Below are 23,280 nucleotides of genomic sequence, written 5' to 3' on the forward strand. Positions count from 1 at the left end.
ATTCTAAATCTGCTGATATTTTTGTATACTGTAATCTGGCTGCCTATATTAATTTTGTTGATACAAATGCAGGTGATGGAATTTGAAGTTCTTTAGAATTTTTTTTTGCTTTCAGTGTTTGTATGGAGCTTTTGTTTCAGAAGATTTGGAAGCTGTTGGCAGGAGTCATTAGCCAGAGGCACTTCAGTCTACAGTATATAGATATAACTGTCCTGCAGTTTATAGAACATGATACATATGTCCATATTGTCCATCTTATTTGACACAGTGTGTTGTGCATTTTTTTTCTGATCATCCAAAACTACAAAAATGATGGAGTTGCATGTTAAAGGAAGAGTGTGTAGCGTTTAGGGGGATCTATTGGCAGAAATGGAATATAATATTACTAAGTATGTTTTCTTCACCTGAAAATAAGAGTTGTTGTGTTTTCCTTACCTCAGAATGAGTCATTTATATCTACATACGGAGCGGGTCCTCTTCACATATTCAGTGTTTCTCCAGTAGCCCAGAACTGGCAAACCAAACACTGGCTCCACATACGGTCATTTGCGTTTTCACGTTTTCGCATTTCACTTCTCCTACACGCTTGGTACACAGGAGGAGTTTCAGTTGGTTGTAATCTGCAACCTCACCACTAGATGCCTCCAGATCCTACACACTGCACCTTTAAAGTCTTCTAAAATGAGAAGGACAATGGCATAAATTGTTTGCCATGCTATAGTGGCATCGCTCTAGGGTTGTCATTGTTGGTCTGTCAGGCAGTCGATCCACCACTTTGGTCCATACTGAAATATCTCAACAAATATTTGATTGATTACCATGCAATTTTATACGGACATTCATGGTCCCCAGAGGATGAAGCCCCACCAACTTTGGTGATTCCCTCTGGCGACCTTTCCACTAGTGTGGTGTGAGCTGCATCTGTTTTGGCCAAGATTACCTTTGCTGTCTTTATGGAGCAATGAATGGCTGCTGTTGCATCAAAATCTCTGAAGCTTCAACTTTCCAGGAACTAGAAATAAGGCCTTGGTTTCAATTTAGCCATCATGGGATTTGTGTTTACCCACTGGGCTTTGGACTGGTTTTACAGCCTGAATGTGGCTCAGTTTTCTCAGTAAGTTAAGACATAAAAGTCAAAAAAATCTATAAATGTACACAATTTCATTACATCCACACAGGTTTGGTCTATTCTCCGCTGCACAGACATACAATTTCTCTCCCCTTAGCAGTGAGAGTAAATCAATTTAAAAGCAATGAGATTAAATCTGCATGCCATGGGTTCAAAGCCTGATTGCTTCCTGTGTTTTTGTGACTTTACCTCATCATCATGTTTGTGTGACAGCATGGATGACTTTATTTTGTGACATAACTCATGGTGCTAAACAAAAAAAACATTATTACTTTCTGTCAGTGCTTTGCTAATGCCTTTTTACATTTGTTTTGTTTCAAAGTACACATTCAGGATGTGTTCTGTACATATGTAAGAAGAGAGAAATACAAATGATTACTTAGGATAAATATAATATAGAGGAAAACATGGAGTAGAGAATAGGAGTTTGTTTCTGTGTACATTGATTAAACAATTATCATCTGGCTGCAAACATCTGGCCTGGTGTGGACTTTCCCCAATTCATCCTGCACGATCACATGATACATTTTAGTTTATGGCACATGCAATTCATCTTTTTAAAATGGATTTGTTTGTTCATCTGTTTATGTGTAAGTTTGATTCAAAGACATAACAGTTGATCTTTTAACTCAAATAAATGCTTGAATAACAAATTATTATCCAAACTGAGGCAGGTGAGACGTTCCCCACATCTGTATTGAACACAGTGTCCTTAATTTAGCACGTTGGATACATATTGGATGAGTTTGAAGCAAAATTTCGATTTTTTTATGAATAAAAGTTATTAAGTTAACCCACCTGAACAGGGGAAACAGGAGGCAATCAAGCACAGTCTGTACACACACACACACACACACACACACACACACACACACACTGGGAGGAGGTCTAATCAGACAGATTAAGTGGAAACACCCGTGGGGATGCACTGTGGGTGAGCTCCCAGTATTACAAATTCGATTTTCATTGATTTCACACAAAGTTCACAGAGTTCTGTCTACTAAATTACCAAAAAAGAAAACATTCATATTGGCTGCTGACATTAGTTCACTGGAAGAAGATAAAGTGGTGGGTCAAGCTTTTTTGCAGCTACTTGCATCTTAATCTTGCTCTCTACTCATTAACTTCTTAGGCTGAAGCTGATATGATATTCAAATCAGTCATTCATTATTTCTACAGGTCATAGGTTAAATTTTTCTAAGTAACCTTCCTGTCTGCCTACCTGCGCGTCACCGGAGTCTTCCACAAGCTTCTAGCTTGACATCTGTGAGTACTAACAATATTCACGTTTGTTGTTTAGTCATGATATGTTCACGTTCATAATGGTAATTGTGGGCGAGCGGCTTTGGCTCAACATTACTGACCTTAGCTTTAAGTTGCACACAATGGACAAATACATTGGCTTTTATTATTGCATCAAGCAGGGAAAGTGATATTGTTTATTTGGTAAAAAAGTAGGAATCCAATATACTGTGAATAAAATGAGCTTTTGCTTTGTGCTAAAACAAGATAAAGTGTTCCTGCTCCAGAAAGGCAGTAGACTTACTGAAGCTGTGTGTACAGAGGGAACAGTAAGTCTGAGAATATGTCACAATGTTTAAAGGTTTTGAAATTTGACCTCTATACACACACATGAAGATTTAAAAACTTTTTTAAAGTAGAAGCACTGCCTCGCGGTTGTATACCTCCGCCAACCAGACAAGTTGCAGTTTACATACATGTCTGTCCAAAGTGTCATCACCACATAATTTTATCCTATTATCCTACATTTGTGTGTAATTGTCATAATTAGCATATGAATTCTTGAGTTATGACATCGTGAGGTTATTCTTGAGTTATGGCATATTTTGTGAGGTCACAGTGACCTTGACCTTTGACCGCCAAAATCGAAACAGTTCATCCTTGATTCAAAGTTTCCTGAGATATCACAAGAATGGGACAGACGTGAGGTCCCAGTGATCTTGACCTTTGACCACCAAAACCTAATCAGTTGATCTTTGAGTCCAAGTGGACGTTTGTGCCAAATTTGAAGAAATTCTCTCAAGGTCCACCATCTTTGACCACCAATATCGAATCAGTTCATCTGTGAATTCACTTACGTACGGTAAGGTGACCAGGTGTCCCACTTTACGAGGGACTGCACAGCATTTCTATCCCTTTCCCACATATTGAGACGATGTCGCACATTTTCATTGGCTCTAGTTTTCAAAAGTTTATCCACTGCAGGACAGATGCTTTTTTTTTTTTTTAAATATGGCTTTTATCCAATGGCTTTGAAGAAAGCAGGGAAGGCTGTCATCACAGGGCTGTTTGCTGTCAAACTGCGCAGGTTAACGTTTCACCGTCTTATTATTATTTATAAGCCGGAAGAATGTTACAATGTTAAGATGTTACAAAATATTGAGATTCCGAATCAGACAACTTTATTGATCCCAAGAACGGCAATTCATATTAGGGACAGAATTATAGACATATTATAGACATTATCTAAAAATTGTAGACTACCTCTCAGCCTTGGTAATGTGTCCCACATCGACCCACACAAACACACTTTTTGTCCCACGTTTGGTTTGTTGGGATCTGGTCACCCTAACGTATGTACAAATGGACGGACGGACAACACAAAAACATAATGCCTGCGGCCACGGCTGTCACCGGCGATGAGGCATAAAAATAATGTCAAATATTTAATCTACCATATTTAATCCCTCCAGATTCCCACCTGTGTACTGAGTTGGTTTTGTTTGTAGGAACTATTCTGAGGGCCATGTAACTACCTGTATTTCTCCACATTGTTTATTTTATGCATAGATAAGACAATCAGTCTCATACTGAGTAAAAACAAACAGTGACTATGTCCTCTCCACCTCTAAAGCGGAATACACTCAGTCTAGGCTATTTGTTGTTGCTTGTTGTCATCTTAATCCCATTTCCTTCTTCCCCCTGGTTGTCATTAGTTGTCTGTGAGCTCAGTTTGTCAGAGGGGAACAGACAAGTGACACAAGGGACAGCAAGGCAGCGCCACTTTTGAGAGTATCATCGGAGATCAAACAGCAGGGGACAGCCGTCGCATAGAGAGGGTTTGATACGAGCCTGTAACTGAACACTATAACAGACAGAAAACAAATAGGACGCACTGGCACCTGGATTTATTAAGGATTTACTTGTTCCTAAAAGACAGTCAGAAAACCAAAATGACATGTTTGTCTTCATAATGGTTTATAATTCCCCCATTATCATTAATTATATACCAACTTATTCAATTCAAACAGTGTGTTTCACTGAAGCTTTATTTGTTACTCAAATCTTTTTTATACCACTCACTCTTTTCCTCCGTACAAACAATACTAAAAATGGAGCAACACACACTCTCACAGTCTGTATATTTCATCACGCATACAAGAAAACATACAAAAAATATCTTTACAATCAGTATTAAGTCATTGAAATAGCTGCTCATTCTGACAACACAGTCATTCTTGATACAGTATGTGCCACTCGTTGCTCATTTCCCTGCACTAAAAACACAACATGCAAACTATACAGTGTCATGAACATATTATTGATAACAACAACACATTTAAAGGTTACAGCTAGTTCAAGTTAATAAAGGCTTTTTTCACAAAAACTACTTATAGCAAAGCCATACTTGGGAAGAGCTTTTAGACTTTTCAGCACACACACACCTCTTGAGGAGTTTAGGAGCAGTCAGCCTTTGACGGTGGCTGTCATGGGGACTAACTACTGTATATTACCATCAGCAGTCTAAATGTTTATAACTGCAGGCCTCTTGCAAGTCTACAGGTCCCCATAGCAGTCATTACTGACACGTAATTAACTCCAAGAGAGGTACTAATGTGCATATAAACATTAAAATAATCAACAAATATCACCATCTTTGCTCCAAAACTTTGCACTTCATATAAAATATTTAATCAGAAAAAAATTTGTTCCCCCTTCTCGTTCTCCTTAAAGGTTTATGCTCTTGAACAACTCCCCTGCTGTATTTATTTAATAATGTTAATTCAATTCATGCTACCCCAGGCACTTGTATGTGAACTGGCTCCTTGTGATTTTTATGTGGCACAGATGTAATCTCTGTCCTGATATAACTATTCTGGCCTTCTACATATTAAGAATCAGAGGGTTGAGTCAATATGTAAACTGAGCCAAAACAGGCAAAAGGTTGAGATTAAATTCCAAAGCAGGTAATAAAATGCATTAAGATTGTGTCTCCAACCTGATTAAAAACAGATAAACATGCTGCTCACATGCTGTACCCAAAGAAAGAAATTGCAGTTTCATTCGGTATCCCATGTTATACATTTAAAGGGTAATTCTTCTCCAGTTACACAGCCCAAAAAAAAATATTCTTGCATTGCAGCTTGTTATTATTGTTAGCGCAACTCATTATAACCAACCCATAAATGTAGCTAAAAGCTAACCATTAATGGTAGCACCATTAATAACCAAGCCACTGTGCCACTTTTAACTCCCAATGCTCTCAAACCTCAAATTGAGTTATAACGGAAAATAACAGAGTAATAATTAATAACTAAAAAACGTGAATGTTATCTTTGTGTTTTCACCGTGCTATAGCTTATCTCTAATCATAAGCATCACCTTCTGATTCAGCAAACTTGCGATTGTGCAAAAAGTAAAAGCTAGTAAAGAGAAGACATTGTGAATTGTGTTTAGGAAACTGTAATATCAGTGGGGGAAAAAAAAAATGCGTTGTGTTCATAGTTGGTATGAAGTTGCATTGGGAGATGCTGCAGTGTGGCAGTTTCACTCAGTCCAAATTGGCTTACCTTCATTGCTTAATTCAGCAGAGTTCAGACAGTACAAACAACCAGCAGATGTCTCTGTTAAATCAACCTGCAGCTGCTGACATAAGCTCCAGTAAATCTGCGGTTTTCAAATGTGTTCGTCCTCGCAAAGAATCCACAGAACGAAAACAGCACATTGCTCCTACTGAGAAGAAAAACATTTGATTTATAAATCCCTATTTTTGGACACGGTTTCCATTCTTTGAGTGTGCAATGGTTACCTCCCAAAAAATAGAAACTTCAAGTGTATTTCATCTCAGTTTCAACACAGCTTAAACTCCTAAACAGGTGTCCAGCACCGTTCACGTGGTAAAATACTAACACATTAAGATCTATGTCACTATTAAATTCCCTACTGCTTCAGCACAAAAAGATTTCTTAGGGAAAGTGGACTGATTATGCTCATGAAATCATTGGAAATTTAAACTGTTAACATCAATCTGTGCTAATATTAGGACTGGGCAATATGACGATGTACTGCATATTGTCAAAACAATATAAAATTGTATATATATTTTTCTATACCGTTTCTATCGTGATATAGGCTAGGTAGATAGTCTATATTTATTTATTTATTCTCTATAATTTGACTTAAAACTGGGTTTTTTTGCACTCAAGTTCTTAAAATGAGAAAAATGTTCAACTGTAAAGTATTTAATTCCCACAGAAGTATAGAAAAAATAGGCTTTACCATGTGGTTATTTCATATAGACTATTATTGAATTATCAGAAAACATGCTATATTGAGATATACATCGTTATTTAGATATGAAATGACCTATACCGTGATAAAAGATTTTGGCTATATCGTCCAGCCCTTGCTCATATTGCACCATTTCATCACTTGTAACAATTGCGCAATGCAAAAAACAACACAAGCAAAGACTTGCTGTTGTAATAGCACACAATTTTTTCTTGAAATATTTGTTAGCTTTTCTTTTTTATGTTTACAGGGGGCGTCGCTAAAGCCCCAGGATTATCCATAGAAACTACAACAAAGTGTTTGCAGAAGGGTCAAGTCTCCTCACCTGGAGGAGCTGCCATTCTGCCTTAGAAAGACGTCATTAGGAAAAGTTTCACTGGACAGTTTGAGAGCCGCATGGTCTAACTGGTCAATTCAGTTTTTCATGACAAGGTCTACACACACGCATATAAACCAGGGCTCTCTCTCCTCTTGGTATGCTCTTTTGTTGTGGCCACACAAGAGCAGCCTTTGTATGCCGTCAGAGTGTGACCAAGTACGAGCGTGTATAAGAGAGAGTATGTGCATATTTGTGTCCTAGTGTCTGTGTGTGTGTGCGCGTGTGTGTGTGTGTGTGTGTGTGTGTGTGTGTGTGTCCTGGTATTTGTGCCCTGTTTATGAGCTGCTCTCCCACTGTGCTGGCTTAGATCCCACCAATCGGCAGGACAGCGCAGATCGACGGACAGGAAAGAAAGTGAGCCTCCTTTCTCTCTTCACACTGTTGCATTGTTGTCGGAGCAGGCAAGCTGGTGTTGAGATGGGCACAGAGGGAGGAGCAGGGGGGGCAGGTGGAGGGGTGAGTGGAAGGAGGCCAGCGTCCTGGTGGTGGTGGTGGTACCGGAGATGTTCACTCAGCTAACGTTTCTCTTTCCAGTCGGGCCGCTGCGCTCATGTTTGTTGAATCAGAATCAGGGTTCTGATCTTGTTAATCTTTCAATCAGGCAGATCTCCCCATGTGCATCCAGTGCCACAGGTTCAAGTCCTGCATCATATTGTGCTGTCAAAGTTTTTTTTTTCCTATTGTCCCAAAAAATAAATAATGTTTCCCCATTTGTTGGCTGAATGCCCTTCAGGGATATTGACTTGTCTTTGAGAGAACTTCCTCAACTGAGAGCCGGGTAAAAAAGAACGTGAAGAGGGGATTTTCAGTCTACTTTGTCGTTGTTGTTGGGATGAACAGGCTGGCACTGGGCTGAGCACGGAGACGAGAGGGAGGAGGAGGGAAACGGTTTGGTGGTGGCAGAGGGTTCACTGGGTTTGTGTTTCCGATGCAGGGCGATCGCAGCCAGAATGCTGATGATGTGAACGTGGAAGTACATGGACCTGTCAGGAAAAACAGTGTAACAGAGTGTAACTTTTGTCATTAATGTAGTGTAAGGGGAAATCCGTAGGAAAAAAGAGGCCTGACAAAATAGAGCAGGCCACAAAATATCATGTTAGAAAATAAAATAAAGATTATTTTTGGAAATGTATTAAACAAAAGGAGAAGAGGAGAAAAGAGGAGTATTTCATACCTGTAATAAACCAAAGTGGGCTCTACTGCAAGAAGTAGAAAAGGCATAACAGTGTAGCAGATGGCCAGCTGGGTGGCTGCCCAAGTTAAGACGTCGTAACCGAGCTTCAAGCCATTGAAGCCTAGTAGGTAGTGGCGAACAGACTTCCGTACCTGGTGGGGAGAGACAGATGAACAGAGAGGGATAAATGATAATTATTTTCACCCCAGTGACGGTGTATTTAAAGAGGACCCTTTATGCTCATTTTCAAGTTCATACTTGTATTTTGGGTTTCTACTAGAACAACTAGCTCAGTCTGCTCTGATTGGTGAGCTGGCCCACTGCAGTGATTGGTCAACCGAACCAAACTCTTCAGTCTCCGCTCCAGCTCCGCTCTAACTAGTTTTGTTTGAGGTGACATCACCACATTACAGAAGAAAAGGCAGGACTTCAATCAAGGCGTTTCAGGCAGTTCTGGAGCATTGTTTCTGTGGGGGGAGAGTAACTCCCTTTGGCCTGGACTTTGTAACTTTGCAGACCTTTTACATGCACAAAAAAAACTATATAAAACACTAAAGGAAAGGGAAAAAATACAAAAGCATAATAATAGGTCTTCTTTAAGCAATGCTGTCGATGTAATTTCCAATTAAGTTACATGACAAGAATGTATTACCTTCCTTAATTGTATGAATTTAGACTACGAAAACTAATGTTTGTGTATGTTATATTTTGCTTTGTTATAACATCTTCTTTCATGAACAGGTCAGCCAAGTGTACTTGTTGGATTTTCTCTGAAACCTCAGTTGAAGTCACTCAATCAACCTTACCTCACATACACAAAAGTGCCAATTCAAGCCCTTCTTATACAGGTAAGCAGGTGTTTTCTGACAGATACACATTTCTAGAACCACTTTTTTTTTTTACTATTGAGAAGTGTTTTTGCTTACAATAATAATAATATAGAATTTTTTTTTATTTAATAAAGCTATAAAAAATACAAAATGTCCTTCCAGTTGTACACTGGTGTATTCATTTGAATTTGAGGTAGCATACTCACAGCTCGTGCTGCCATGGTGATGGGGATGGCAGTGATGAAGGTGAAATAGTACCCTGGATAAACACCGTGCCACAGGGCAGACAGAATAAAGGTCAACGCCAACCTGTGCTTGGGGGCTCGTTCATAACACACCCTGAGGATGACAGGAATCAAACATATTCATTTGTGAAATGGAAAGCTGAGTAAATGTTTTCTGACTGTATGCATCAGTATTGAAGTTCACATTTGCAACACTTACGTTTTGAGCCAAATTCCTGTTCGAATATTCCAGTTGTCTATGAATGTCTTGAAGCTGGTTGCGGTCTGAAAAAGATCAGGCTTCAGTTGGTTGCAATCTCCTCACTTCACTGCTAGACACCACCAGATCCTACACACTGGTCCTTCAACACAGTATAGAGAGACTATGCATGTGTGTTTTTTTTAAATCACGTGAAACATCAAGGGTACCTCAATCCCCAAGATGTTGAGGTTGCAGATGAGATCCCAAGATGGCTTTCCATTTTCATCCATCCCCAAGAAACCATAACCTGCAGCGTTGTTGACTGCATCAGCTGACAGGACAGAAAAAAAAATAAATAATAATAATAAATAAAAAACATGACTTCCATGGCAATGCAGCTCATGTTCCCATCTGACAATTGGCTAACTACAGTATAGCTGAAACATACACACACGCAGTGCTCACCTAGAGTCCAGGCGAAGTAGAATTTGGGCCTTGCTGCTTGTATGGAGAAGAAAGCGTAGATGAGCCTTGTGAGGAAGGGGGCTTGGCTGACAAAGTGGGGGTCCACGTTGTACGTTATCGGCAAGGACCGAGTCACAGTGAGGAAGAACAGCATACATCCAACGCACACCAGCAATTTTCGACAGACAGCGTTCTGCAGAGAAAACCGATAACTGCTGAGCAGCGATGGAAACACACATTACAAATGAACATGATGACTATTTAAGTCACTGCAAAACCAGGTCCAGTTGAGATCAGAGGAAGTGAGTCATTGAACAATGACAGCAGTAGGACTAGGTGCAAAAACTGCAGAATCAGACTCCTGATACGACAAAAAAAATTAAAGCGCTTTCATGAACTTACCAGAGGTGACGGGTCCGGTATCTTATCATAGCCGTTTTGCCCGTTACACGTCCCAGAGTGCTGCCTCAGCCTCCTGCTGATGTGTCTGCCCTCTATGAAGTCTATGTATTCCTTATAGTTACTGCACGGCCCCACCAAGACACTCAGGAAGTTCAGATTGTAACTCAGGTACTCGATGAGAGAAGGCCTCCTACTGCAGAGAGAACAGTAGGAGAAATTATTTAAAACAAAGCAGGGAACCAATTTATTTTCAGTTTGATAACAGTGATCCCTTCAAGTGAAATGCAACAGTGTTATTTGCATTTTTTCATCTAAGTTGGGTGGAAACGTGAGAAAAGCATGCCATTTATTAAAAACAAATGAACACTTATTGCAGATGAAATGTTACATAAAAGTAAACATTCTGAAAATGATAAAAAGTGACTTTTTAAAATTTCACACGAGACAATCCAAGTGTTATAAATTAGCTTTTGATTGGCTTCCTTTGATTCTCCGATCACAGCAGTTCTGCAGCATTTTAAGGTACTAAGATTGGTTATCAACCTGAACTGGTTATGAATTGTAACTAGGGCTGTTAATTGATTCAAATATTTAATTGCGATAAAATGCATGATTGTCAATAGTTAATCGCAATGAATTGCAAATTAATCGCACATTTTTTATCTGTTCAAAATGTACCTTAAAGGGAGATTTGTCAAGTATTTAATACTATTTCAACATGGTAGTGGGCAAATATGTTGCTTTATGAAAATGTATGTATATATTTATTATTGGAAATCAATTAACAACACAAAACAATGACAAATATTGTCCAGAAACCCTCACAGGTACTGCATTTAGCAAAAAAAAAATCATAATATGGCAAACTGCAGCCCAACAGGCAACAATAGCTGTCAGTATGTCAGTGTGTTGACTTGACTATGACTTGCCCCAAACTGCATGTGATTATCATAAAGTGGGCATGTCTGTAAAGGGGAGACTCGTGGGTACCCATAGAACCCATTTTCATTCACATATCTTGAGGTCAGAGGTCAAGGGACCCCTTTGAAAATGGCCATGGCAGTTTGTCCTTGCCAAAATTTAGCGTATATTTGGAGCATTATTTAACCTCCTTCGCAACAAGCTAGTATGAACTGGTTGGTAACAAAGGAATCCTTAAGTTTTCTAGTTTCACATGATAACACCATCAACAGCATCCAGCATAAAACTGAGCATGCTACAAAAATCGGTGGTCCATCTGATTTTTAAGAGGTTAATTAAAAATCACAAGTTGCGTTAAATACATTAGTGACGTTAAAACAAATTTGCGTTAACGCTTATTATCGCGTTAACTTTGACAGCCTTAATTGTAAGCAGTTCCACGTACTGATAAAGAATCTTCTTCAATACAACTATTGATTTCTGAAAGAAAAGTTTTGACCTATTGAGTTTCTGTCTACAATGCTAGTAATGCATGCATCAAAGCTTGTCTTTAATGATTACAGTACAACCAGAATTGAAAAGTAAAATCAGAATCAATAAAATGTGAGTGATATCCAAACCTACAGGTAGCACAAGAATCTTAAAGTAAGCTAACAACCATGAGACAGTCACTGAATGTAGAGCTGCAGGGTTATCACACGACACTATGATTGATTTTTGATACATTTTAAAATCAATTTTAATTTATTTCAAAATCAATTTTAAAATGGCATGCATGGTACACTGATGACTGTGGATTTATCGATTCACGTGCATTAAAATGTCATATTTTCCATGCAACATGATGCCTCTTTTCTAAGTTACCAGCATGCTTTTTTACATGAACAAGCTATTCACCATGATTGCATCTCCTTGTCATTGTCCCTTCGTGGCTAAAGGAAAAGAAACAGTTATTTATTCTTTAAATAAGGTGTTAATTCAGATGCAACCTCCTGTGCATACAAACTTTGACGGGGACATTGGGTCCAGATACATTATGAACCCTACAATGTAAACTATGTGCATCTCAAAGGTCAGCTAAATTCAGCAGGGAAAAAAAGATCATTATTCACAGTGCTCGGACTTGTCTCCAAGAAGTCTCTCCCGGATGATTGACACTGCAATATATAATGACCAAAAGATTGAAGTTGTGACTATTTACCACAGTAAAAACTTACTTTATAGACAGATATTTCTGCTCCGGTGTCAGCTGCTCAGATTTCTTACACATACCTGAAAAACAAGATATGACGTCATTACTGACCTGTTCGGAAACTTTCATTTTGCCACTTTTCGACAAATAGTAAAATTAATGATGGCTGAATTCAATTTAGCCGCTTCAGTTTCAGGGTCCTGGTAGCGTGCATGCTGGTTCACTGTTAAAACCGTGATGCTAACACACTAACTACTATCAGTCACACTGGAGGAGTGGATGGGCCACGGCTCCAATGTTTTGAATTTGGACTGCAGTACCTATTTTAAAATGCTAGCTGTCAGTGCTACATACCGCCCCTTTAAGTGAATGTGAGAGCATGTCGTCTCCACTATTAAAAGCTTGCCAATATTTGCGTGCGCAATGAGTGTGTGTGTGCCCATCTTCTCCTCTGTCTTACCGTCATGGAGCTGGAAAGCCAGTGTGGTTATCTTCTGGGTTACTATCATCAGAGGCCTGGGTAGAAAAAAATCAATGGTAAGTTACGTTAGACACTGACTTTGTGGAGATTCTGAGGTGAAAAAATAAATATATGCATATAGAATAAATATCTTTTTAAAGGAACAGTGTGTAACATTTCAGGGGATCTATTAGCAGAAATGGAATATAATATTCATAACTATGTTTTAATTAGTGTATAATCACCTGAAACTAAGAATCGTTGTGTTTTCTTTCCCTTAGAATGAGCCCTTCATATCTACATAGGGAGCGGGTCCTCTTCACAGAATCCACCATGTTTCTACGGTAGCCCGGAATAGACAAACCAAACACTGTCTCTAATGAGGGCCTTTCGTTTTTTTACGTAACCTGAAAGTCACTGTTCTCCAACACACTTGTGAAACTGCAGTAACGTGAGCCGCAGAATGCAAAACAGTGGTACCGCCAGCCGCCGTCTGACTTCCGTTGACCACGGTTTTGCCCTAGGCAGTTCACGCTATTACAGTCTTTGAATGGGAGGAGTGAGCGAAGGGGTATTCAGTTGGTTGCAATCTGCAACCTTAGCACTAGATACCTTTTAATGGATATATAAAGTTTTATAATTCACACAATACGGTGACACAGGAACTAAAATAATCCATAAAAAGCTGAACAATCATCCTAGTCTTTTTTAGCCTCAAAAATCCTGCCTGGTGTAGATGGGCAATTCTGACAAAGTTTCAGTACAGGGATCCTGTTTTAAAAGTCAGAAGCAGCACGTTTGTTTGCTCAGAAGCAGGATGTTTTAGTGAAAAAAGAGCACTTTTCAGTCATTTATTATAACTGACTTGAAACAAAACACATCCCAAGCAAACGCCTTCTGAGCATCTCTGAGGCTGCAGACTGTGAATCACTTCATTCTTTCCAGTAGTGTCAAATCAGGTCACTTATTATTAATCCAATGCAATTTTATGCAAATCTCTAAATGTTCACTTGATCATTGTCTCTCTTTGAAACCAGCACAGCCTGACAACCATCTTGTCAAGCTCACAGTGTTTTAAAGACATTGATGTTATAAAGTAGATTACACCAAGTAAGAAGATTTTACCCATCAAATACTACAGTTTTTCACACTTATTTGCAATGCGATAAACAGAAAAATTTAGTCATATGCTTGCACTAGTAAGATTGCTACTTCAGACACTGTCATCCAGACCGACAATACAATATACAGCATTACAATGTTAACAGAGACGGGTGAACATACATTATGTGTGTAACACTCATGTTTGTGTTATGCTTATTTTACGTAGCTTAAATTTCGATTTCAGTAAGTTAGCCCATTTATGCTACCAAAACGTGCTAGAAGTGAGGCAACAGTGGAGGGCATTAAGGTCGTATACAGTAGGTCTGAACAGACTAGTTTCACACCCCCTCTCCTAGTTTCATTCATAGATAGAGACCTCTCTGTCCCAAGAATGTGAGTGTGTGCACAAAGGCACACATAAACTGCATCTCTCTCTCACACTCTCACACACACACACACACACACACACACACACACACACACACACACACTGGTTGCTGTGTGTGAGTGGGCTGCATTGTGTGGACAGCATGGAAAACCGAGGCAGAGAGGGGCCGAGCGGCTGGCACTGCCAGCTCAATGAGAGCTGGCTGTTGGCTTTAGAGAAACATTTTCAGGGTGCCAGCCAGTATGTGCAACTCTCTCCACCACTGGGGCCGACACACTCTGTTTTTCCGTGTAGGCTCTAAAGTTGGCCCCGTACGCAGGATTTTTGACCCAGTTCAATTTCAGTTCTGCTGCCTTGCACAAAGTCAGAAAAAAAAAATCAGCTTATGGAAATGCTCGACGACATTTGGGAGAAGAGCACACAGACGTTAGAGAGATAAGCTCTAGATGAGCTGCGTTTGGCATCGTCCAACAGGGAACACAATAAATCAAGATGATAATGAGGACAACACAACAGTAGAAAACAGCAAAGCCCACTGAGTCACAGAACCGTAAAAAGTATTTCCTTTGGCACAAGATTATTACATCCAATCCTGTTTAAGTAGCTACACATATGGACACCATCTCTGTGATTCTACAACTATTCATCTGTCCAATATGGAAGCTTAAAGAAGCTGGATTTTATATAATTCAACACATGACCCTAACCCAGGCTGACTCACAGGCCTGGCTGATCATCACCAAAGTCACGCAAATTGAAGTGAGGCTGCCAGCAAATTCATCCACACCAGGACAAACTGGGAAAAACAGTTGCTGAATACAGGAGCCAGCAAATTAGACTGTCACCTTTTAAAAAACAACTGCACACAGAAAACACCATCGCCTGCTTAATCTGGTACGAACTGTCCCAGCAAAATAACTTCAGGCATTGCATGTCCATGTTTAGTTAAATATTTGTCTGTTTTTCTTGAGACTCCTGGGAGGTCCAGTATGTTAACAAAAACAACCGCATGCCATCAGTGTGACAGTAGCTATGGAATGAAGTTATGGGACGATTTCAAAATAGTCAATTTTGATGATGCAATCTTTCATTTATGAAATAATGAGCAATGACCGAGGAATCACCGCCCGACTTCTGTTCTAGGAAATCCCCTCCTGCATATATAAGTTCTTCTTTTAGCACTTCTTTATGAGTAATGATGTAATGAAAAGAACCCCTTCAAATAAAGAGAAACTTACTAAAGAGTAAACTGCCCACTCCTTTAGAAGCAGCCTTGTCTCTAATAACACAACAAAGTCACAGTTGCCAGGAGGCAGCGAGTACCTTAACTCTACCTGGCTGGACAATGTCAACTGTGAACAATCCACACACACTGCTGCTTTTTAATCAGCGCTGTTGTGTTTACACAAGGCCGTGGCACTGGCGAATGTGTAAGCAAGTACAACGTTTACATCTGATAACACATCAGAGCTGAAATGACTAATATGCTGTCACCAAGAAGGTGTGGCAAAGAGAGATAAAAGGGGGTGAGACAACCGAGTGATTGAGTTTTTCCTTACCCAGAGAAGTCAGTGGACAGAACTCCATAGTTAAAGATGAAGACTCTGCTCACTTGGCACACTGTCAGGTAGCCCATAGCCGTCACCATGGAATACCTGTATGTGGAGGAATGAGTGAAACTAAATCAGACAAGACAATTAAGATGTTCTGGTGATACAATACATGTAAATATTACAGTAGGGCCGCCCTATTTGGTCAATTAACTAATCAGTTTTTTGAATGTCTTGGTTGATTAGGACAATTCTTTTACTACTAAGCTGTTACTCAGAAGAGATTGGCAGGATTTGCCGAATACACAGACACACAGCTTTGTGTCTTTGCCTTTTTTACAAAATTTCCAATATCACCTCAGAGATTTTGTGCTGATGGAACATCTAGAATAATTGAAGGGATAGCGGTGTTTTCTCTGCATACTCGGATAGGGGTGGGAATCACGATACAATATTATCACGGTGTGATCTTATTGAGATTTTAAACATTTTGCAATATGCTGATAAAAAAATATATATTGCGATATATTGCTATGTATTACCTTTTTTCAACTACAAATTATGCAGCTCATCAATATCTGTTTTATCTAACAAGATACAGTTTTCAATCTGTTCATCTCAGAGTTTTCATTCACTTGAGGTCAGAGGTCAAGGGACCCCTTTGAAAATGGCCATGCCAGTTTTTCCTTCTGTAATTTTGGAGTGCTATTTAGCATTCTTCCCAACAAGGTAACATGACATGGTTGGAACCAACCGATTCCTTAGGTTTTTTAGTTTCATATGATACCAGTATCTTCACTCTAACTTGAAGACTGAGCCCGCTCAACCTCTGAAAGACAGAATAGCAGTCAGGCCCTTTGATTTTTAAGAAGTTAATAGTTTATATAATAAAAGATTGATACTGGACGTCTGTGTATTGATGCAATATTGCTACCCAAAATATTACGATGCTATGCTGTATCGATTTTTTTCCTCCACCCACTATACTCAGATTGAGACGACCACATGTCTTTCTCACATATCTGCATGCAGATGAGCTTGGCTTAGCTCAATTCATGGATGTCTACTGTATGTGATTGAGTAACAACTTTTTTTTAAATTAGGATGTTAAGAATGTAATACTTGTTATCAATTTTCCTTAAAAATGTCTTCATCAAAACGTTATTTTCCTTATCATTTTCTGCAAACCTTGTTGGTTGCACTTGCAAATTAGAAATGGGTCAGAAGAAATAATTAATTTGTTACCGGTGAAATTAGTGACTTTAAAAATATGTAAGTGACAACAACATGCAGTTGAATTAGACTAACAACCAGTTTTTTGTCTGATTTTTAATAAACTTTATCCTGACTTATCAGAGGAGCTACTACTTGAGACCATGAACATGTATGAATTGACCTATTCTAAGATGCAACTTATAACATATCCGAACTAGAATGGCACTCGGAGAGTGCAGACCTCCGTCAAGCTGCCCGAGTATGATTACCCCCCCCCTCCCCTCCATGTAGCTTGCGCCATCATCCACGTGTATTTTTGTTTATGTTGGGATCAGCTGTATGCAGCGTAAAACACTTAATTCAAACCGTCGTCGTTACTCTTTCCAACAATCACCAAGTGTGCTTTGGTTGAACTCAACTGTAATTTCACAGAGTTTAATGTGAAAAAACGCAGAATCTACAAGTGTCCCCCCCTCCCTCCACCCTCCGCTCTCTCTCTGTCCCTCTCCCTGCAGGCAGAAGGAAAGAGGCAGGGTGACGCGTCATGAACGCGTCATCAGTAACACTGCGCATGTCTTAAAGCCTGTGGTGTTAATGCACAGGCTGAGCGGAGTTATTTAAAAAAATTCCCGAAGCCGGATCATGATCATGATCGCCACCGAAATCTAATGGATTGTTCATTGTGCAACAGCCCACCCATCCAACAAGTTTCATTCAAATCCATCCACTTTTGGAGTAATCCTCCAAATGGACAAACCAACAAACAAACCAACACCGGTGAAAACATAACCTCCTTCCTAGGCCCTTCGGCCTTGGCATAGGTAATGATTACTCATTGTCTGAGTGTCCTGAGTATGCCTTGATGCATTCAGAGTTCCCTCCTTTCGCTCTGTGCCAGTGATAAAAAGGTGTGTAATGTGGTGTACTTGTTTAATAAGCAGTTGGGACACAGTTTGCATTGTGTTTTGCTTCCACATGTATAGAACAATACTGGTTTTATCTTCCTGTCTCTGCAGGTACACGTGAATACCATGGCAACCTAACCAAACTTCTTTATGTTGCTCCATTCATAAAAGAAAAATAAACGGACATGACACACTTGATCCAAGTTGTTTCAAGCCAACACAAACACACAACCAAATATGAAGAAACATTGTGTACACAAAGCTACAAAAATACACTATAAACATGGCTGCAAAAAGAGAAATAAGTATTTAAAAATGCACACACACACGCACAGTCTGGATGTCTCAAAACAGACTGGTCCGGCTGGCACGTCTGGTTGCCTCTATCTGGCATGCTTTAGCTCAGTTTCTATCAACAACAGTATTTTAATCCAGGCTACATTTTAACAGGAAGATAATGGGGTGTGTGCATTGCACGGCAGTCTGTGTTGAAATGAGTGGGAGGAGGTAAATGAATGAGTTAATTACAAGGTGTGAGCAACAATAAATCTTTGTTTTCTAGATTGAAATGTCAATCAACTGCATCACTACAACAAATAAATGATAAATACAATCACCATTATCTAGACTAAGCCATCTGCCTATTCAACCAAACACACCTATGGCGTAAATAGTCTCCAGGTTGTCAAGTTTTACCTATAGACAACAGTAACTAGAATTGCACCAGTATCTTGGAAACGATATGTTGCTGTTGTAGCAGTTATCCACCTGTCTGCATGGTGACAACACGTCTAGCAACTTATTTACAACAGAACATAATTGTGTTTGTCTTTAACCAAACCCTAGGCAAACAAACTGTTACATAAGGCAAAGGTTGTTTTTTTTAACCTTTATTTATTCAGGGGAGGGTCGCTGAGAGCAATGCTCTCTTTATATATATATATATATATATATATATATATAGTAACGTTGTTCACTTTCCCCCTCTAGACATACGGCAAAAAGGCATTGATTGGTTGCACACACAGCACTAAAGGATGTACTTAATTCCACCTAATATTTGATATGTTTACATGTCACAAATTTCAGCGCTGTAACATTTCATGATCCATTTTATAATCCAACATTTTGCCTCCATATCTTATCTCTATCCCAGACTTTTTATGTGAGTTACCCTTTGAAGCATGAAGACCGACACTAACCTGTGCACGTTGTTGATGTCACCTCTGATGATGATCAAGTAGCTTGCGACCACCACTGTCAGGATGTGTACCGAGTACCTGCAGACAAGGACACACGATCTGAAAATGTGCATCATCACTATACGTTATTTGAATAATACAGTGTTCTTTATTTTAAAAATGAAGTGGACTGTGATACAATGCAGTGTGCGAAGTAACCCCTGACACCTGTTACTCGTGGATCAAATGCCAACACAAACATTTCTCCTTTCTGTGCACCCTTATTGTCTCGACAGCCTCATTGTGCTCCTATAATTATAAAACGTGTGGCCCTGCACACTGGACATCAGCCCTGTCTATTTGTCACAAAGGTAGACAGTTAGTAGTTGAGAACTCAGAGGTCAACTACCACATATTTTCACTCAAAATTGGTAATCGAGGTGCAGCATCGTATGGGAGAGAAAAACAGAGTACTGTGTGAGTGTATCTCTTAACAGTACCATCCAAAGCAGAAGATGAGAAAGGCGATGCCAAGGAGAGTGGCCACAGCGTGCCTGACCAGGGGATTGGCATGGCTGGGACTGAGGTAGAGACGAAACCAGAAGGCAGCAGTCAGGGCAAACAGCTGGCACGTCATAAAATTCACCTGTGTGGGAAAGAGAGAGAATAGGATGGGTGTTTACACAAAAAATAGTCAACCAAATATCAGCTTTTTAATACAAAAAAATCCCATCCCTATGGGGACAATATTGTGAAAGCATAATGGTTATAATGCCACTTGTTTCATCATCCTCAGTGGTATTATATCAATTATATAAGGATGTGTAGTTTTGCAGTGATATTTGTGAAATAGAGTGTCAAATAGCTGATGATAATCTACTCTACACCATTACAATTATGGACTGCAATGTGGGCGTTGATGACCGTCAGGGTCTGAAATTAACCTTTTTCCTCACGTGCCACTGTGGCAGGTCACTGAACATTTCTACCAGCCACACAATTGTTTTGTCTGCCACTTCTGAAGTCTACGTAGAACGCTTTAGAATTGTAAACACTAGGGCTGTGTATCGGCAAGAATCTGGCGATAAGATACGTATCACGATACAGAGGTTACCATGCAATATATTGCGATATATTGCGATACTGTAAGTAAGGCGATATATTGCGATTTTTAAAAAATCGAATTTTAGGAAAACTATCATAGTATAAAAAACACACCGCTATATGCATAAAATCTGAGCATAAAAAAAGTTAACTTTCTTTATGCAATCAGAATAGTAGGATCTGCATTTGCATTTATAGTAGGATCTGCATTTGCATATCTTTGCAAATAAAGCAAAGTATTTCCTGAGTTAATCTTTGCATGTAAACTATTAATTAGAATTCAACACACTTTTTTTTTTTTTTAATTAATACAGTATCACAAACACAATATTGCAATACTCAATATTTCCATCCACCCCTAGTAAACACTGAGTCAGTGGTAACAGACAGTAGAAATATGGATCATATAACCTTAATCCCTGACTATTTTTAATTTAGGAATTGCTTTTTAAAACTAATATTTCTTAATATAAGGACAACCTATCTGCCATGGTGGCAGGTGACCTGGAAGTTTTACCTGCCACAGCCAACAACAAAATAAACATCATTATGGGGACATATTGTGAAAGCATAATGGTTATAATGCCACATAATGGTCATCATCCTCAGTGGTGTTATATCAATTCTATAAGGATGTGTAATTTTGCAGTGATATTTGTGAAATAGAGTGTCAAATAGCTGATGATAATCTACTCATTCATGGACAGATGCTCCTACCTGATCAAGAGGAAAGCCCAGGTATTCACTGACAGGCAGCAGCCACTTGGATCCAGTGGTTTTAAACGCAGTGTCCGTGCGCTCGCCCATCCTGCCTGGTTGTTTCTCTGCAGCGACGCTGCAACGTTTCCCGGTTGAATTTCTCCTTGTTTGTCCTCTAACTTCCTATTTTCTGTGACAGAAACACATTGTTTGTTTGTCCGAAAGGCCCCGTGACAAGTCAAGGCAGTCCACAGTGCGACAGACCCGGCATAGCAACTCCCAGGCTCTCTCTCTCCTCCTCTAACTCCTCAGACTCAGGACCAGTCAAGGCAGACACCAGCTGACACAATGTATAGAGCGCTTCCGGTTATTGCTTCAAAATAAAAGTTGCAAAAATAGGTACTGAACAGAAAGCAAATTACGATATTGTGTACTATATAAGGGGGAAAAAATAATAATAATAATAAAAAAATACTACTACTACTACTACTAATAATAATAATAATAATAGTAATAATAATAATAATAATAGAAAAATAAAAATTCTAAAAAATAATTCTCACACTAAGTTTTGTTTTTGTGTGTATCCTCCTTTCAAACGTGGCAGTGCATATTGTGCTTGTATCTAAAAAAAAAAACATTAATTTATAAATAATTGTTAAAGATTATCAAGAAACTCGGGCGTAATGTCTAGTTAATTTAACAAGGGCATTGGAATATGTATTAAAAAAATCAAATTACGATATTGTGTATTATATAAGGGAAAAACTGTTCTGTAACTTGTTTTCACCCATAATGCACTCGCAGATCTTCTATACTATCTTCTATACTACTATACTATAGTAGTTAGACCTACAATATTTCTCACACTAATTTTTGTTTTTGTGTATATCCTTCTCCTTTCAAACGTGGCAGTGCATATTGTGCTTAAATAACATTAATTAATGAATAATTGTTAAAGATTATCATGGCGTAATGTCTAGTACATTTAACAAGGGCATTGGAATATGTATATATATTAAAAAAAAAACATGTATGAAGGCCATTTCATCTTACTTCCGGTGTTATTCAGGCTCTCTTTTCAAGCTTGATGCAACATGAGTTAACTGAGTGGGACCAGCCCCTATTTAACCTGAGTTGTTTTGTCAGGGGCTCATAGAGACAAAAAAAATTACTCATTAACAAGATGAAGAAAATATGAACAGAAAGTGTTTGAATAGATTCAAGATTCAAGCCTTTATTGTCATTGTGAAGTACAACGAAATTAGATTGTGACAATCCCATATGTGCTAATGAAAATATAATACAATAAAAAAAAGAGATTGTGCGATATGAATATTGATGAGGTGACAGTTTTGCCAGATTATTGCACAAAGTGTCCATCAGATAATTATATAATTATTGCACAGCCTCAGATAATTATTGCACAGAGTGATCAGCATATGTTATTGAAAATGTCCATAGTACATGAGGTTAAGACTGAAGAAATCAACTTTGCTGCTATAATGTGTGTGTATACAAAGTAATGTAAAGGTGATTGCCACGGCTGAGAATATGTCACTTTGTGAATGAAAAGAAATGATAAAACATCTGCTTTGTTAAAATTAAGATATAAGGTAATCCAAATCTTAGTTTAAAAAGGTTTTAAGTATGTGTGTGTTGCAGAGTGTGCTAAGAAAGATCATCTGTGAAAGGACAGGGCTGGGAGACATATGGGGATAGATATTTATTAATTAATCTGCAGTTATTTCTGTGAGTCATAATTAATGCCCAGATGTCAAGTTTTGTCAGTGACTACCTGGAAACATGAGCCTTTTTTTTGCACAGGGCGAATCCAAGGGTGACATTTATAGTGAGGCACCGGTTATGAATTCAGTTTATAATGTTTCCTAATAATAAAAAGCAATTAGCATTTAATAGATTCCCATAAGTGCATTTTCTCCTCTCTTACACCACTCAATGGTGAGGTCAGAGGTCAGGATCAGCTACACAATAACAGCCTGGTAGACATTATGCATATTTTGTAAGGCCAGTTCAGTTTCTTTCAGGTTGAAGGTCAGTGTTGCAGCTGAAGCATCCTCAAACTGAAGTGATGTCTCTTCAACCTGTATGTCATTATACCACTGCATTTCCCAAACTATTTACAGCGTATACAGTACATTCTGACCTATATATCCGCCCATTGGTATTATCAGCAAAATGTACTTAAGTATCAAAGATAAAA

At 38.8% G+C, this 23,280-nt stretch overlaps 1 protein-coding gene and 1 long non-coding RNA gene across 2 annotated transcripts; one reads left to right on the top strand and one right to left on the bottom strand.

Annotated features, from left to right (window-relative positions):
• Positions 1–2,057: 2,057 nt before the first annotated feature.
• On the top strand, positions 2,058–9,048 carry LOC119497033. Its single transcript, XR_005208861.1, has 5 exons — positions 2,058–2,197; positions 2,309–2,395; positions 7,348–7,394; positions 7,774–7,818; positions 8,956–9,048. It is a non-coding gene; the product is annotated as an uncharacterized LOC119497033 (long non-coding RNA).
• Positions 4,264–21,362, bottom strand: mboat1 (membrane bound O-acyltransferase domain containing 1). Its single transcript, XM_037784795.1, has 13 exons — positions 21,075–21,362; positions 19,754–19,899; positions 19,275–19,352; positions 15,962–16,057; positions 12,911–12,966; positions 12,476–12,530; positions 10,338–10,530; positions 9,936–10,128; positions 9,698–9,801; positions 9,489–9,553; positions 9,251–9,383; positions 8,215–8,366; positions 4,264–8,023 (listed from the first exon to the last, which is right to left on the bottom strand). Exons 1-13 carry the CDS (start codon positions 21,162–21,164, stop codon positions 7,846–7,848), a joined length of 1,539 nt encoding a protein of 512 aa, XP_037640723.1. The 5' UTR covers positions 21,165–21,362; the 3' UTR covers positions 4,264–7,845.
• Positions 21,363–23,280: the final 1,918 nt, after the last annotated feature.

This window comes from Sebastes umbrosus, chromosome 11, assembly GCF_015220745.1.
Source record: "Sebastes umbrosus isolate fSebUmb1 chromosome 11, fSebUmb1.pri, whole genome shotgun sequence".
Classification (NCBI taxonomy): domain Eukaryota; kingdom Metazoa; phylum Chordata; class Actinopteri; order Perciformes; family Sebastidae; genus Sebastes; species Sebastes umbrosus.

Excerpts from the sequence above, each read along its gene's own strand:
- mboat1 (XM_037784795.1), bottom strand. The coding sequence starts at position 21,164 with ATGGGCGAGCGCACGGACACTGCGTTTAAAACCACTGGATCCAAGTGG. Across the intron at positions 10,129-10,337 it reads TACCGGACCCGTCACCTCTG|AACGCTGTCTGTCGAAAATT; the intron begins GTAAGTTCATGA and ends TTTTCTCTGCAG. Across the intron at positions 8,367-9,250 it reads TCACCATGGCAGCACGAGCT|GTACGGAAGTCTGTTCGCCA; the intron begins GTGAGTATGCTA and ends TCTCCCCACCAG.